This window comes from Cetorhinus maximus, chromosome 15 (genome assembly GCF_964194155.1).
Source record: "Cetorhinus maximus chromosome 15, sCetMax3.hap1.1, whole genome shotgun sequence".
NCBI classification, from domain to species: Eukaryota; Metazoa; Chordata; class Chondrichthyes; order Lamniformes; family Cetorhinidae; genus Cetorhinus; species Cetorhinus maximus.
This window is the reverse complement of record NC_135893.1, coordinates 100,201,102-100,219,295: the sequence shown is the minus strand read 5'-3', so window position 1 is coordinate 100,219,295 and position 18,194 is coordinate 100,201,102. Positions and strand designations below refer to the sequence as shown.

Here is an 18,194-nt window from a genome sequence, read left to right as displayed (position 1 = left end):
TTACTTGCCAGTTATCAGCACAAGCCTGAATCTTGTCCAGGTCTCGCCTTGCCCCCTCCTCTAATGACCCCACAACGCCAGAAGGTTGACAACCCTTGCACCACGTGAACGCATAGTCAATACCCTGCCACAACCTGTGCACACTTGATTCCACCTATGTGCCAATGTCTGAGTACCCCTCTCAGCCATTCTCCCTTTTAAGAGCCTACTAATTCCTTGCGCTGAGCATGACTGGCTCCTCACTATGTTGCCACCTCCATGCTCCTGCTCTGCCCCTGACCCAGTGTGTAGCCAGTGCGCCCACCAAAATCTCAAGTTAGCTCTTAATGACCTTCTTCTCCTTCCCCTCCCCCATTTTACTTGGGGTTGCCTCTGTGCTGGTTGATCACTCATCTCCATCTCCTCCTGTTAGTCACCCATTCCTCTACCACCCTCACGGAGTTAAAGTCACTGATCACTGCATCTTTCCATTTGGTCTTAGGCCTTCCTCCTCATCTTTCTGGCAGTCCCATGTCCATCATTCACCTGACCACATTTCCTCTCTCACCGCAACAGATGATCACACCATTTTAATCTCTTCTTGGCTACATTCTTCGACGCTCCCACAATCTTCGCTGACTCCCCCGTCTGTTGGTTCTTGACTCTGTCCTTTCTCATCACCCCACACATCCATCTCAGCGTCCACATCTCATTAATATCCAGTCGTTGTTCCTCATATCTTGATGTTGCCCAGGTTTCCGCATGATATAACAAGACTGATTTCCCAACTGCATTGTAGATTCATCCTTCCAGTTTCAGCAATATCATTCTATCACATAACATTGCACTGCACTTCAATGAGCTCTTTAACTGCCTTAATTGACCTTATTTGCGAATTGGATGGTTTCCCAGGACTGGGCTTCTTCTCTGATGAAACTTGCCGCCTGTGGGAATGGCGGCAGGAAAACGGCACACCAGCTGGCATTGCTGTTTTCAGGGCCCGCCCGCCTCGGGATCTAAAAATCCAGCCCACCATTTTTTTTTAAGTAATACAAATGTTATTTAGTGGCGAGGGGAGTTGTGCCCACGTTCCCTATTGGGCTAAGGCTAGACAATGTAACCATTCTTCCTTGGGGTCGAATGGAGATGGGAATTTGTTCCTTCAGTGCATAGCTGTGTGCTTGTGTTTCTTTGAAGTCGCATGGGAGAAGGACTGTAATAGTGGCCAGAATTTTTCTGTTGGCGAGTTGGGGGCGGGGCCCGCTCGCCAACGCGAAAATGACGCCGGGAGGAACCCCCGACGTCATCCCGCCCCATTTAAATATTGAGGAAGGTGGGCGGACAGGCAAATCAGTTGTCCGCCCACCAACCTGTCAATGGCCAATTGAGGCCATTGACAGGATAATTAACCCAATTAAAGGCCCTGCCCGTCCAACCTTAAGGCTGGCGGGCAGGCCAGGAGCCCCGGCGGGCTTCTGAGAAAACATGAAACCTCATCCACCGGCGGGATGAGGTTTCATGTCCATTTTAAAAATCTTCATTAAACTTTATGTCATATTTATTAACATGTCCCATCTCGTGTGACATTGTCACATGAGGGGGACATGTTAATAATTTTTTTATTTTTCTATTTTTGAGGTTTTTTAAACTTTCGCCAATCTCCCTGAGACAGCACTTAGTCTCAGGGAGATGTGCACTCTTTTGCGTGCATGCGCGAAAGAGCGCACTTTGACAGTTGGGGAATCCCTCTCCCCCCCTGCACAGGAAGCGCATAGCGCATAGCGCTTCCTGTCGGGCAGCCCGCTGGCCGGGCCTTAATTGGCCCTCCCACTCAAAATGGCGGTGGCCCCGTTTCGGCGGCGGAGTTCGGCTGCCCACCCTCCGCCGAGCCGGTAGGGCCCTCACGCCCATCAAGGGCTAAATTCTGCCCAGTATTTCTTTGAGGTCTATGTGCAGGGGGGTTAGGGAGAGGTGGAACATGATATTTGTATTCCTTGTTGACCTAGTGATTAAGTATATGCTTTTAATCTGGTAGTGGTGGGGCTGTGGCTGTATATAGTGGTATCCATAATCCCTTAAATTGGCCGTTTAGCCGCTGTTGGAAGGATCTGCATCTGATTTTTTGTAAACGAATAGGTGCTTTTTTAATATTCTGAGTGGAAACTCCAAAATCTTACCATTCTAATGCCTTGATATTAAAAGAACTGCAGAAAAAAAAATGAAGGGATCATTGTAGAAAAAATGGAACTTTAAAATATCCTTAATGAAGGTGTTTTCTTATTGTAGATGTTACCGTAAGTAGTGAGATGTGCTAGAAAAATTTTCAGTTATCGAATAATATCATTGAAGACTTAGGTGAGTTCACATATTGAGACCTGAGAAATACATTTAAAATGTTTGCAAATGTAATTATGCAAAAGATTAGGATTATGACTGGGAAATCCCTCAGAGCTGCTGGTGTTCTGCTGCTGTTAGTTCACTGATGGTGGAGTGGAATACTGATGCACTGTGCACCCACTAATGCACCACACCATTAAGAAAGATGTTAGTTTCTGCCATGATTGCCCGGGGGGGTAAGATCCTCATTTTCAATTGGCCGTCTGGAGAGGTGCCAAACAAAAGTGTGGTCCATCCTTAAGGAAGAAGGGAAAATTGAGGTGTAAACCAACATGAATTTGGAGTCTAATAAGAAATGTCACTGACAGAGATTTTGGAACAGGTTAACATGTTTTTTGTTGATTATTGTATTATATTGATGGGATAAAGTTGGAAGGAAACAATAACTGATAATTGGTGGAATGGTGGTAGTGGATAAATGAAATAACTAGCCGTAATTTATTGAACATGCTCTAATTGTTCTTCCTTGGTTCTTGCAGCTTGATCCAGAGAATACTGGTTTCATTGCTGTGGAGCATTTTTCCAATCTGCTTCAGAGCCATGAATTACAGCTGGACCCCACCAAACTCGAGATGCTGTTTGCTCTTGTACAGAGCAATGAACAGGGCCAGATCTGCTACCAGGAGCTCATCAACCTGGTGAGTAACAGGTTAATGCAGAAAATTCGGCACAATGCTGATGTGAGAAATGTTACAGGGATACTGAGTTATCCTTCAGTATAATATGTGACAGGAGACAGAGATGTTAGGCTGTGTAGGAATGCCAATGTGATAGGATACAGAAATACGAGGCTGTGCATTAGCAACCAAGAGGTCTGCATCTGATTTTTGTAAATGAATAGGTGCTTTTTTATATTCTCTGAGTGGAAACTCCAAAATCTTGAAATTCTAACACCTTGATATTAAAAGAACTACAGAGAAAAAAAAACGAAGGGATCATTGTAGAAAAAATGGAGCTTTAAAATATCCTTAACGAAGACGTTTTCTTATTGTAGATTTTCCAGTAAGTTGAGACAGGACAGTACATTAATACCACTCTGAGTTGGATGGAGAGATACTAGGCTGTACATTATGCAAATATGAGAGATGATACAGGGATATTATGATGTGAATCTGGATTTATGGATAATACAATTTGTATTGTTTGTGACTAATGTTTATTCATCACACATGCTTTGGTGTCATTTTAAAGACAAGAGAATGAATGGTTGATTGGTTCAGTGAATTAAATTGGTTGCATTTGTATTTTTTTTCCACAATACCAGATGTAATATTGTGTAACTCCACATGCTGTCTGTCATTCTGGCAGAAACATTCGATCCAATGATTTTCAACTGTGGTCTCTTAAGAAGCTTCCATTTCTTTCTCGGGGGGCTTTGCTGCACTGTGGATCTTGACAATTTACGAACACAGTTTGTTGTTAAGTTGTCACTGATAATTTTCAACATGTGAAAGGCGGCGTGGAGATATGGCTGCACAGGCAGCTGAGGGTAATGGCTGTATTACCTCATGGATTCAACTACGTTTCAGGCATTTGAGGGCTTTTCTTTCTTCATAGCGTGCAGGCGTCACTGGCTAGGCCAGTATTTACTGTCTATCCCTAATTGCCCTTGAGAAGGTGGTTGTGAGCCACCTTCTTGAACTGCTGCAGCCCATGTGGTGTAGGTACACCCACAGTGCTGTTAGGAAGGGAGTTCCCGGATTTTGACCCAGTGACAGTGCAGGAACGGCGATACAGTTCCAAGTCAGGATGGTGTGTGGCTTGAGGGCATCTTGTAATTGGTGTTCCCATGCATCTGCCGCCCTTGTCCTTTGGTAGAGGTTGCAAGTTTGGAAGATGCTGTCGGAGGAGCCTTGGTGAGTTGCTGCAGTGCATCTTATAGATGTTGCACACTGCTGCCACTGTGCGGTGGAGGTAGTGAATGTTGAAGGTAGTGGATGGAGTGCCTATCAAGCAGGCTGCTTTGTCCTGGATGGTGTCAAGCTTCTTGAGTGTTGTTGGAGCTGCACTCATCCAGGCAAATGGAGGTTATTCCATCACATGCCTGACTTGTCCCTCCTTGATGGTGGATGGGCCCTGGGGAATCAGGAGGTGAGTTACTAGCCACAAATTCCCAGCGTCTGACCTGCTCTTGTAGATACAGTATTTATATGGCTGGTTCAATTCAGTTTCTGGTCAATGGTAACCCCCAGGATGATGATAATGAGGAATTCAGCGACGGTAATGCCATTGGCTGTCAAGTGGAGATGGTTAAATTTGTTCTTGTTGGAGATGGTCATTGCCTGGCGAATTGCGAATTGCCTCTTATCCACCCAAGCCTGAATGTTGTCCAGGTCTTGCTGCATATGGAGGCAGACTACTTCAGTCTCTGAGGAGTTATGAGGTTCTGAACATTGTGCAATCATCAGCGAACATCCCCACTTCTGACAGAGGGAAGATCATTGATGAAGCAGTTGAAGGTGTTTGGGCCCAGGACACTACCCTGATGAACACCTCCAGCGATGTCTTAAGACTGAAATGATCAACCAACACCAACCCCTTGATTCCCATTGACTCCAGTTTTGCTAGGACTTCTTGATACCATATTCGGTTAAATGCTGCCTTGATGTCAAGGGTAGTCACTCTCACTTAACCTCTTGAGTTTGGCTCTTTTGTCCATATTTTGACTAAGGCTATAATGAGTTTAGCAGCTGAGTGGCCCTGTAAGGACCCAAGCTGAGCCTCGGTGAGCAGGTTATTGCTGAGTAAGTGTCGCTTGATAGCACTGTTGACAACCCCTTCCATTGCTTTACTGATGATCAAGAGTAAACTGATGGGGTGGTAATTGACTAGGTTGGATTTGCCCTGCGTTTTTTTGGTCAGGACATACCTGGGCAATTTTCCACATTTGCCGTGTGGATGTCAGTGTTGTAGCTGTACTAGAATAACTTAGCTAGGGGCTTGGCTAGGGGCGCAGCTAGTTCTGGAGCACAAGTCTTCAGTACTGTTGCTGGAATGTTGGAGTGAATTGAACTGACTGAAGACTGGCATCTTTGTAGCTGGGGACTTCAGGAGGAGGCTGAAATGGATTATCCACTTGACACTTCCAGCTGAAGTTGGCTGCAATGCTTCAACCTCGTCTTTTGAACTGATGTGCTGGGCTCCCCCATCATTGAAGTTGGGGATATTTGTGCAGCTTTCTCCTCCTGTTAATTATTTCATTGTCCACCACCGTTCACGACTGGCTGTGACAGGACTGCAAGCTTAGATCTGATCCATTGCTAGTGGGATAGCTTAGCTCTGTCTATCACTTGCTGCTTCTGCTGTTTGGCTTGCAAGTAGCCCTATGTTGTAGCTTCACCAGATCGACACCTCAATTTTAGGTCTGCATGGTGCTGCTCCTGGCATGCCCTGCTGTATTCTTCATTGAATCAGTGCTGATCCCCTGGCTTGATAGTAATGGTAGAGAGGGGAATATGTTGGACCATGAGGTTACAGATCGTGATTGTATACAATCCTGCTGCTACTGATGGCCCACAGCGCCTCATAGATGCCCAGTTTTGAGCTGCTAGATCTGCTTGAAATCAATCCCATTTAGGATGGTGGTAATGCCACACAACACAATGGGGGTGTCCTCAGTGTGAAGACGGGACTTCGTCTCCACAAGCACTTTGCAGTGGTCATTTCTACTGACACTGTCATGGACAGATGCATCTGTGACAGGTAGATTGGTGAGGACGAGGTGAAGTAGATTTTTACCTCTTGTTGGTTCCCAACAGCTGAAGACTGAGTCTAGCAGCTATGTCCTTTAGAACTCAGCCAGCTCGATCTGTAGTGGTGCTACTGAGCCACTCTTGGTGATGGACATTGAAGTCCCCCACCCGGAGTACATTCTGTGCCCTTGCCACCCTCAGTGCTTCCTAAAAGTAATGTTCAATATGGAGGAGCAGTGATTCACCAGTTGAGGAGAGGGTAGGTGTGGTAGGTAGGGGTGGGTGGGTGTGCAGAGGGGGTCAGTTAGTGGTAATCAGCAGAAGGTTTGCCCAGACCAGGTAAGGATGGCAGATGTCCTTGCCCTAAAGGGCATTAATGAACCAGATGGATTTTGAGGACAGTCGACAATGGTTTCATGGTCTCCATTACGGAGACTAGACTGGCTTTTTCACTCCAGATTTGTTAATTGAATTTTAATTCCACCAGCTGCCTTGATGGGATGTGAACCCATGTCCCCAGAGCATTAGCCTGGATTATCAGTCCAGTGACATTATCACTACACCACCCCCGAGGATATCAAGGATTCAACTACATTTCAGGCATTGGAGGGTGAAATTGAACTCCTGCAGGGTTGCAAAATGAGTGCTCGCAAATTGGCCACCAGTACATACACCTCTGCCAGGTTTAGTTTCTCACCTCTGATGATACGTGCAACATTACAGGAAAATAATGTTCACATTGTGGTGTAACGACATAGAATTCACATTTCCAGAAGTACAGGGCAACAAAACAGCCTATATGTAGTATGCCTATGTGTAGTATTGCTATAGGAAATATAAAGGCAAACTCACTGAGGCTGAACTCCTGGAACAGAGATTTATTAAACAGGAATGCAAGTCGGACATAAAGGCAATAATACCCTGATTCTCTGACCTAGTAATGTTCCATCCTGGGACCAGGTGCTCACTGAATTTGCCCTATAGTGTTATCTTTAGATTTTATTTGACGATTGAAGTTAATAATGGTGAATGGAACAGGTTTTCACCCTTACATTAGCTTTAATGACTCCCAAATGATGTAACAGTTAGTTGCAAAGAAAAACTCTCCATGCAACCTCACTCGTGTTTGTACCTGGTAGGAACTGGGTTGAGTCGAGCCCAAATTATTTCACATATGTCTCTTATAAGCATCGCCAAAAGGAAACGTCTAATCCATGGTCTTGGGCTGGATTTGTAATGCTGATCGCAGAAGTACCAGGACCATGTAAACCCTTGCACCACCAACTTCTCCCACATTCTATGCATTCTAAATGGAGTGGATTACATTGTATATTGCTAGAATATTTTATTCATGTATCATAAGTGCAATAGCACCACTTTGCACAAGCCCAGCACACTTTGCTTGGGTTTATCATCAGGTAGACTAGAACTGCAGTTCATGGAGGAGAAATTGAAGGTTATTGCACCCATATTTTTTGTTAAATCACTAATGGGGGGGGATGAACTTTGGGTCGTGATCTCCAGCATTTGATGTGCTGCCGAATTGGAAGCTGGAGAATTCCAAGGGCGCAATTTTCAGGTCAGCAGGCGGGCGCAATCGGCGGGTCTGGGAGTGGCCGGGGAAAGGACCGCCGACCGCGAATTCCCATTGGCTGGCCAATGGACGGCGCGCGCTGAAAAGCTCAGTGCTGTTGGGTGGAGGGGGAGGAGGACGGGCCCTGATGTAAGCGCGGGCGCGGGTAAGCGCGGAATGAAAGCTCCCTGAAGGCAGTGAGCTGCCCCAGGGAGCTGAAGACTTCAGAAGTATTAAATAAAGATTTTAAAATCAGAACCAAAATGTCCAAGCATCACAAATAGCCACCTGAAGGTATACATGATAAACACTCCGTCCATAGATTTTAATTTTATTTAATTTAATAACGGAAACCTCATCCCGCCCTTGGATGAGGTTTCATGAAAAATGCAAAGGCCGCCTGACCAATTCGCCCGTCTGCCAAGTGTGAGGTTGGACGGACCATGAAAAATTGGGGACAGCTCCAACTTTAATGGGCTTAATTGCCTTCTTAATTATCGGCAGACACGCTTCCGTCTTTCCCGCGTGCCTGCCGACCGATATATAGCGCGAGCGCGGGATGATGTTGGGATGCTCACCCGACATCACCACGCGCTATTTTACGCTCGAGTGGGCCGCTCGCGTGCCCACACGCTGACCTGAAAATTCTGCCCCAAGGGTGCAGGGCGCTTGTCTCAAACAGACATTTGGCAGTCTACATTTGTAAATGGGGGTCCAATGCTGGTTGTAGAACCTCTACCAAAATTGTTTAGCAAATAGCCTAGCTCCTGTGGCGAAAGCTCCATCCAGTTGTTCAAAACTCAGAAGCTGCACTCCAAGCCCCGGAGATTAGCCAAGGGTCAATGACACAGGAGATGTACTAGTTGTAAGTACGAGATGGTACAATAGTGGATAGAGATTTAACAGCTTCTCCTGTCCTATTCTCATACCACTGATGTCATACTGCTGTAGTACGGATCAGCAATTTACTAAATAAAAGTCGGCGCACACTGAGAGAGAGAGAAGAGTTTCCTTGTTAATGATGTGCGGAGCATGATCAACAGCTTTCAGTAAAGTCTATGGGCAGGGTTTTTACCTTGTCGGGCGGGTGTGGGAGCGGCCGCGATACTGACCCGCTGCCTGCGATCAGGCCCTGACTGTAATTTCGCGCTGGCTGGCCAATTAATGGCCAATCCGTGTGAAAGGCGCGCTCAGAGCATCAGTGCTGCCGGGTGGGGGCCGGAGGAGCGCGAGCGCTGAAGTGCACGCATGGGCGGGGGGGTGCGGTCAGTGAAAGCTCCCCGAAGGCACAGAGCTGCCTCAGGGAGCTGAAGACTTTTAACATGACAAATAAAGAATTGAAAAATAAGGAAAACGTGCCTTCCTCCTGTGACTCTGTAACATGAGCAGGGACATGTTAAAATTGAGTTTTAAAAGCTTTTTTCTAAATCACTGGTTGAAACCTCATCCCGCCCGTGGATGAGGTTTCACAAAAAATGCAAAGGCCACTTGGCCTATTCGCCCACCCGCCAATCGAATGGTTGGACGGGCAGCGAAAATTTCGATCTAATGAATTGATTAAGGGCCTTAATAGGCCTCTTAATTGTCGGCGGGCGAAATATCGCAAGATTGCGTGATGACATCGGGACTCTTGCCTGATGTCATTGCACACTATTTTACCTCTGTTCGGGTCCGGCCCATGCCCGCCCGACAAGGGAAAAATTCTGCCCCATGTGTGAGGGCTGGGTGAGAGATGGAAGGCGAGGAGTAGAAACGAACAGCAGACATGTTGCCTTGTAATGCACAGTAGATCAATTGGATTGTACAAGGAAACTTCTTCACCACCACTTTCAAACAGATACAGGATCAGATACAAACGTTTTGCACGTCTCTGAGAGATAAAAACCATCATTACAAATACTTTGTTCTACTGCGAGAGTTGCTTTTACTGCAAAAGCATTTAAACACTGTGAAGGTTCATTAAAATTAAGGACTTTAGTAATGTTTATATTTATTATGACAAAGGACGCCTAATGCAGTTTTGAGGCATCAATGAGTGGAATGTGTAACTCTGTATGCTCTGTTCATTTGTTACCAGGCGTTGTGCCATTTCCAGGACATTAGCATGTGGTGTTTACTGGAATTATTCTTCCTTTAAAAAATTCCTTATTTCAAGAGGATGTTCAAAACGCAAACATTCTAAACCCCAACTCATGACGAGATGAATTAGCACTTTGGTTGCCTTAAGCTGCACTGCAAACAAAGCACAAAGGAAGAAATAGAATGGATCATTAAATGTATCGTTGTCCAATTTCTGCAGGCTTTTCTCCCTAAATCCCACTATATTTACGTGTGAGATCGGCAGGAACCCTGGAGAAACGGTGGAAGCAGCTTTCTATGCCAGCCCTTTCGAAGTTTTCACTGAGGCTACTGTTGTAAGATGTTGGGCTGAATAATACAGGGGCACGGGTGGTGGGGAAGGGGGGTGGGGTTTGGGGGGAGCTGGTGGTGGTGTTGGTGCCAATGCCATGCCCCTCCGGAAACCACATCAGCATGGAGGTGACATGCTCCATGCCAACTCGCCCCACAGTCATAAAGTGCTGCAGGGCGGACTAACGAGGGCCAAGGGGGACTTATGCCCCTCATTGGGGAGGCAATCCCGCCCCCTGCAGCTGCCAGCTAATCTGAGCCAGCAGCACCAAGAAGGCATCAGTGGCAGCTACCAGGGCTAGAGCAGCAGAAGTAGACCAAGGTCCATGGATCCCTGGTAAGTCTGGGATCCTGGGCCGGGAGGGTTTGTGTAAGTTAGGGAGAGAGGTGGGGGGTCGGGGGGGGAGGTGGGTTTAAGGGAGGGAGTGGATAGGAAGGAAAGGGGGGGGTGGGGATGTTCGACCCAAGGGTTCGCCACAAATCGGCAAAGAGTGACCTTCGCCCCCCTCCCCCCCCTTCCTGCCCTTTAAGCATTTGATTTAAAAAATAAGGTCCTCCCTCTGCCAACTGATTGCCTACGTTAAACGTTTTATAGTGTGGGCAGCATATTATAAGGGTCGATTGCCTTGATAACAAACCTAATTGACCCTTAATTATTCATTTAAATACGCTGTAATATATGTGGGAGTTTATGTTGCCAGAATGGAACCTACATTCCCACTTGCTTCATAGCTTTAGCCAAAAATCTGATTAATCGCTCATGTTCCCGTTGTTTTTCAAGTTTATGAATCTTTTCATTTGGCTCAGCAACTACCCTTGTAAGTTCAGTTGTCTTTGTTTCAGAGTTATCTGTGGAACTCTTATATAAGTTTAACAAATCAGCTGGGCATTCAGTTCTTTTTGGAATGTTTCTTTCATGATCACTGACTGCTCCTTGGACTCTTTCAATTCATTCGTTAGATCTTCAAACTGTTTTGCCGATTTCGGTGCCTGCATTCAGTGCCTGTTTTATGGGGAGAGCTCAGGGGTCGGCGGGAAGGTGACAGTTTGGGCGGCTTCCCTATTTTATGTGCCCCCCCCCCCCCCCCCCCCCACGAGAAACACACTGTTGGGGGCACATAAAGTTCAGCTTGTTTTGTGTAGTTCAGTACGTTTCACGAAGAGGCTGTGAGCCTTGTATACCTTAACAATAGGTGTTTGTAAACTAATAGTAACTATGTACATATAAACAGTATAAGGTCTAAGCTAGGAGCTGTCTCCATGCTTGCCTTTACACACATCTCTGTCCAGTCCAAGACTGCCCTCTAAACTTGGGTCATGTATTCCTCTGTGGGCGTACTATACCCAGTCCCATGTTAACCCTTTCTATGCCAGAACCTTATACTACACCTCCCCCCAAGTCTTTATCCAACACATTTACAATGCAATCATGTTTAACCAACGTATTTCCATTACTTATGCTACCCCTTCTCCCCCACTCAAGTCTCTGTGTTTACGGATTTAGGCAGTCCGGAGGTTTTACAATTATTCCAGATCTTGTCTTTACAAAAGTTGTTGGGTGGTAGGCTCTGTTGCAGAGGCAAACCTTGATGAGTATGAAGTTTGTTTTAGATGCGGTTGTTCTGGAACTTGGTTGGTTGTCTTTAGTTCTCTTTTTGTGTTCTTTGGATCTGTTTTCAAAATCTGGATTTGCTCTTTAATCTGCACATCTCACCCTTCATGTTGTTCAGATTGGATCGAAGTTCAATAATTTCATCAGTTTTGGTTGCTAATTCTGCATTCAAGCAACTGTTTAGATGCAGCAGCAATTCTTTCTCCTGCTCCAGGCATTTTTCACGATGCTTACCCGAGACTTCTGATGCTTACAGTTCATCAGGTTTTAATTGAGGATCTACCTTTGCTGAATCTGTTTCTACAAGGTTATCATTTAGGTGTTTCAAGTCATCTTTCAAGTGTTCTACTTCTTGTGAGCAACATTCCAGTGTTCTCACACGTTTTTGTTCTTTCCTTATCAAACTTAACTTTTGCATGTAAAAGTCGGTTCTCTACACTGATGAGTTTTTTTTCTTAGCAGAATATAATTCCTCTGCACTATACTTCAAGCTCACATTCTGTAATTGCTTTTCTGTAAGTTGTTTCTGGGACACTCTAGGCTCTTTTGTGAGAACTTTTACTTTCTCATGCTATTCTAGGTTTTTGATTTTCATTTCAGCCATTTTGTTTTTCAATGACTCAATGGTTTTCAGTCAGTATGAAGTATCTGGTGATCTGGTGTCTTTTTTTCTCGTTTCTTGGTCTTTAGCTCCAAAACTGCATTTTCTGACCTTACTTCTGTCTTTTCTTTAGCTGCCTGCAGTTTGGAACAGTCTATTACTTTGCCTTCAGTCATAGTCATGTGGCCCAGCACTGCCGCCTGCTGTTGTAGTTCGGGTAATGTGTCAGAATTTTCAATAAGATTCATTTTTAAGACTTCCGGAATGTCCTCTGCCTCTCTGATGCTGTCATATGGATTGCTTGAGAATTGTCTTTTCCCTTTCATAGCTTTTTAAGCTCTGTGCACTCCACGACTTGAAGGTTAAAGTATTTGTCAAAGGCTTTTAATATTTCATTAAAGCTGGTTGAGGATTCATCGATTCACTGCATTAGGATTATTTCATCAGCAAGTTCGTCAAATGAGTATAAAACCTGTTAACCTGGACTTACTCTGATTTTCTATCTGATGTAACTGGTAATTTAAAAAAAATTCTCCTCCAGGACGCCAAATTCTGCATTAGGTTTGGCCCTTGCGTGAGTCCAAACTGGTCTGGTAAGGTAGAATTTTGATCCATGGTCATTAATTTTTAAATGTGTGCACGGCTTTAAATGGTGTAAGGAACTCCAAGATGTCGCTGCTGTATGCTTCTTCACCACGAGGTTTCCCACGCTTGTCGGTTTTGGCGGGCTGCCACAGTAATGGTGGTCGCAATTTCTATGTTTTAAATTTTCAGCAGGGACTCCTTGGATTGACATTTCTGAGTCTTCCCCCACAGTATCTAAGCATTTTTGGGTCGTGAAACCCTCGATTCCCGGATTTTGCTGGGTCTTTTAACTGCTGATTATTTGTTGTTTCATTTTTTTTCGACGAGAGCGAGGTTGGCCGCCACGTGTTCAGGCTGGGACTCGGAACCCGGGCTGCTCATGGTGTGTTTTCAAACTGCAATTCTGATTGCTGCCGACTTAAAAGCTTTTTTAAACTTGTTCTGGCCAAGAACTTAATTTTTTTATTCACCGCTGCGGGGTCTTCCGACTCCGCACTCTTTGGGTATTGAAGCTGGACCTCCACGGGATTAAATGGCATCTTCTGCTGCAGTGTGAAGTTTTATTTTTGGCTTCTTCTTCCAATCCTGCTTTCAAGATTTTCTCTGGCAATCCCTTTCTGTGCCTTCATTTTTGGTGTTTTTTGTCAGGTCAGAATGCTTCTGCTTTCTCAATCTTCCAGGTCTTAAATTTCTTCTCTAGTTTCTGTGAGGTTCTGGTTTTTTCCCAATAGATGACACCATGTTGTGAGATGTGTGTAGTTCAGTAGGTCTCGTGAAGAGCTTCTAAGTCTTATATAGTTTAACAGTAAATGTTTATTAACTACTAGTAACTCGGTACATATGTACAGTATAAGGGCTAAGCTAGGAGCTGTCTACATGCTTGCATCTACACAGTCCTCTTTTCAGTCCAATACCGCCTGCTAGACTTGGGCCATGTATTCCTTTACATCACACAGTGGACAACCGTGTACCCAGTCTCATGTTAGCCCTTTCTATGCCAGACCTTTATACTGCAGTTTTGTTTTCTTCAAGCATGGGATGTGGGCGTCGCTGTCTGGGCCAGCATTTATTGCCCATCCCTAGTTGCCCCTGAGAAGGTGGTGGTGAGCTGCCTTCTTGAACCGCTGCAGTCCATGTGGTGCATGCACACCCACCAGTGCTGTTAGGAAGGATGTTCCAGGATTTTGACCCAGCAACAGTGAAGGAACGGCGATATATTTCCAAGTCAGGATGATGAGTTACTTGGAGGGGAACTTCCAGGTGGTAGTGTCCCATAAGACCATAAGACATAGGAGCAGAAATTAGGCCATTCGGCCCATCGAGTCTGCTCCGCTATTCAATCATGGCTGATAAGTTTCTCAACCCCATTCTCCCGCCTTCTCCCCGTAACCTTTGATCCCCTTACCAATCAAGAACCTATCTATCTCCATCTTAAATACACTCAATGACCTGGCCTCCACAGCCTTCTGTGGCAATGAATTCCATAGATTCACCACTCTCTGGCTAAAGAAATTACTCTTCATCTCTGTTCTAAAAGGTCTTCCCTTTACTCTGAGGCTGTGCCCTCGGGTCCTAGTCTCTCCTACTAATGGAAACATCTTCCCCACGTCCACTCTATCCAGGCCTTTCAGTATTCTGTAAGTTTCAATCAGATCCCCCCTCATCCTTCTAAACTCCATCGAGTATAGACCCAGAGTCCTCAAACGTTCCTCATATGTTAAGCCTTTCATTCCTGGGATCGTTCTCGTGAACCTCCTCTGGACCCTCTCCAGGGCCAGCACATCCTTCCTGGGATACGGGGCCCAAAATTGCTCACAATATTCTAAATGTGGTCTGACCAGAGCCTTATAAAGCCTCAGCAGCACATCCCTGCTTTTATATTCTAGTCCTCTCGAAATAAATTCCAACATTGCATTTGCCTTCCTAACTACCGACTCAACCTGCAAGTTAACCTTAAGAGAATCCTGGACTAGGACTCCTCAGTCCCTTTGCAATCCAGATTTCTGAATTCTCTCCCCATTTAGAAAGTAGTCCATGCCTCTATTCTTCCTACCAAAGTGCATGATCTCACACTTCCCCATGTTGTATTCCATCTGCCACTTCTTTGTCCATTCTCCTAACCTGTCCAAATCCTTCTGCAGCCTCCCCACCTCCCCAATACTACCTGTCCCTCCACCTATCTTGGTATCATCTGCAAACTTAGCCAGGATGCCCTCAGTTCCTTCATCTAGATCATTAATATATAAACTGAAAAGTTGTGGTCCCAACACTGACCCCTGTGGAACTCCACTAGTCACCGGCCGCCATCCTGTGAAGGACCCCCTTATCCCCACTCTCTGACTCCTGCCAGACAGCCAATCTTCTATCCATGCTAGTACCTTGCCCCTAACACCATGGGCTCTTATCTTACTGAGCAGCCTCCTGTGCGGCACCTTGTCAAAGGCCTTCTGGAAGTCCAAGTAGATAACATCCATTGGCTCTCCTTTGTCTAACCTACTCGTCACCTCCTCAAAGAATTCTAACAGATTTGTCAGGCATGACCTCCCCTTGATGAAACCATGCTGACTTTGACCGATTTTACCATGCACTTCCAAGTATTCTGAAATCTCATCCTTAATAATGGACTCTAAAATCTTACCAACGACCGAGGTCAGGCTAATTGGCCTGTAATTTCCCGTCTTTTGCCTCACTCCCTTCTTAAACAGGGGGGTTACATTAGCGATTTTCCAGTCCTCTGGGACCCTCCCTGACTCCAGTGATTCCTGAAAGATCACCACTAATGCCTCCACTATCTCTTCAGCTATCTCCTTCAGAACTCTGGGGTGTAATCCATCTGGTCCAGGTGATTTATCCACCTTCAGACCTTTCGGTTTTCCTAGCACCTTCTCCTTGGTAATGGCCACCATACTCACCTCTGCCCCCCAACTCTCTTGAACTTTGGGGATGTCACTCGCGTCTTCCACTGTGAAGATTGACACAAAGTACCTATTCAGTTCCTCCGCCATTTCTTTGTTCCCCACTACTACTTCTCCAGCGTCATTTTCCAGTGGCCCAATGTCCACTTTTGCCTCTCTCTTACCCTTTATATATCTAAAAAAACTCTTGCAATCTTCTTTTATATTACTGGCTAGTTTACCCTCATATTTAATCTTCTCCCTCCTTATTTCTTTTTTAGTTGTCCTCTGTTGGTCTTTGTAGGCTTCCCAATCCCCTGGTTTCCCCATCTATCTGCTGCCCTTGTCCTTCTAGATGGTAGTGATCATGGGTTTGGAAGGTGCTGTCTAAGGAGCCTTGGTGAATTCCTGCAGTGCATCTTGTGGATGGTACACACTGCTGCTACTGTGCGTCTGTGGTGGAGGAAGTCAATGTTTGTGGATGTGGTGCCAATCAAGCGGGCTGCTTTGTCCTGGACAGTGTCAAGCTTCTTGAGTATTATGGGAGCTTGCACCCATCTAGGCAAGTGGGGAGTATTCCAACACACTGCTGACTTGTGCCTTGTAGATGGTGGATGGGCTTTGGGGAGTCAGTAGGTGAGTTACTCATCGCAGGATTCCTAACCTCTGACCTGCTCTTGTAGCCACAGTATTTATATGGCTAATCCAGTTCAGTTTCTGGCCCTTGTTGGAGATGGTCATTGCCTGACACTTGTGCGGCACTAATGTTACTTGCCACTTGTCAGCCCAAGCCTGGATATTGTCCAGGTCTTGCTGCATTTGGACATGGACTGCTTCAGTATCTGAGAAGTTGCAAATGGTGCTGAACATTGTGCAATCATCAGTGAACATCCCCACTTCTGACATTATGATGGAAGGAAGGTCAGTGATGAAGCAGCTGAAGATGGTTGGGCCTAGGACACTACCCTGCAGTGATGTCTGGAGCTGAGATGACTGACCTCCAACAACCACAACCATCTTTCTTTATGCTAGGTATGACTCCAACCAGTGGAGAGTTTTCCCCCTGATTCCCATTGACTCCAGTTTTGTTAAGGCTCCTTAATACTGCACTCGGTCAAATGCTGCCTTGATGTCAAGGACAGTCACTCTCACTTCACCTCGTGAGTTCAGCTCTTTTGTCCATGTTTGAACCAAGGCTGTAATGAGGTCAGGAACTGAGTGGCCCTGGCGGAACCCAAACTGGGCGTCAGTAAGCAGGTTATTGCTAAGCAAGTGCCGCTTGATAGCACTGTTGATGACACCTTCCATTACTTTACTGATGATGGAGAATAGACTGATGGGGCGGTAATTGGCCAGGTTGGATTTGTCCTGCTTTTTGCGTACAGGACATACCTGGGCAATTTTCCACATAACCGATTAAATGCCAGTGTTGTAGCTGTACTGGAACAGCTTGGCTAGGGGTGCGGTAAGTTTTGGAGAACAAGTCTTTATAACTATTGCCAGAATATTGTCAGAACCCATAGCCTTTGCAGTAACCAGTACCTTCAGCTGTTTCTTTATATCACATGGAGTGAATGGAATTAGCTGAAGATTGGCATCTGTGATGCTGGGGACCTCTGGAGGAGGCCAAGATGAATCATCCACTCGACACTTCTGGCTGAAGATGGTAGCAAATGCTTCATCCTTCTCTTTTGCACTGACGTACTGGGTTCCCCCATCATTGAGGATGGGGATATTTATGGAGCCTCCTCCTCCAATGAGTAGTTTGATTGTTCATCACCATTCATGACTGGATGTGGCAGGACTGCAGAGCTTAGATCTGATCTGTTGGTTGTGGGATCACTTAGCCCTGTCTATCCCTTGCTGTTTATGCTGTTTGGCATGCATGTAGTCCTGTGTTGTAGCTTCACCAGGATGACACCTCATTTTTAGGTATGCCTGGTGCTGCTCCTGGCATGCCCTCCTGCACTCTTCATTGAACCAGGGTTGATCCCCTGGCTTGGTGGTAATGGTAAAGTGGGGAATATGCCAGGCCAATGAGATTACAGATTGTGTTCAAGTACAATTCTGCTGCTGCTGATGGCCCACAGCGCTTCATGGATGGCCAATCTTGAGTTGCTAGATCTGTTTGAAATCTATCCCATTTAGCAAGGTGGTAGTGCCACACAACATGATGGAGGGTATCCTCAGTGTGAAGGCGGGACTTTGTCTCCAGAACGATTGTGCAGTGGTCACTCCTACCAACACTGTAATGGACAAATGTGTCTACAGCAGGTAGGTTGGTGAGGATGAGGTCAAGTATGTTTTTCCCTCTTGATGGTTCCCTCATCACCTGCCACAGACCCAGTCTAGCAGCTATGTCATTTAGGACTCGGCCAGCTCGCTCAGTAGTGGTGCTACTGAGCCATTCTTTGTAATGGACATTGAAGTGCCCCACCCAGAGTACATTCTG

The 18,194-nt window shown here is 45.8% G+C and overlaps 1 protein-coding gene across 5 annotated transcripts in view; it reads left to right on the top strand.

Moving 5' to 3' along the window:
* The window catches only part of rhbdl1 (rhomboid, veinlet-like 1 (Drosophila)), a 231,802-nt gene that overhangs the window by 22,850 nt on the left and 190,758 nt on the right, over nucleotides 1-18,194 (top strand). For 2 of the 5 annotated variants that reach the window (XM_078559081.1, XM_078559083.1), the window contains exon 2: nucleotides 2,856-3,014. The exons of 2 other annotated variants lie outside the window; for them this stretch is intronic. In XM_078559081.1, the coding sequence (XP_078415207.1) occupies nucleotides 2,856-3,014 (159 nt within the window). Of the gene's footprint in view, nucleotides 1-2,855; nucleotides 3,015-18,194 lie in introns of those variants that run through there. One more of the 5 variants, XM_078559085.1, reaches the window with a different exon arrangement.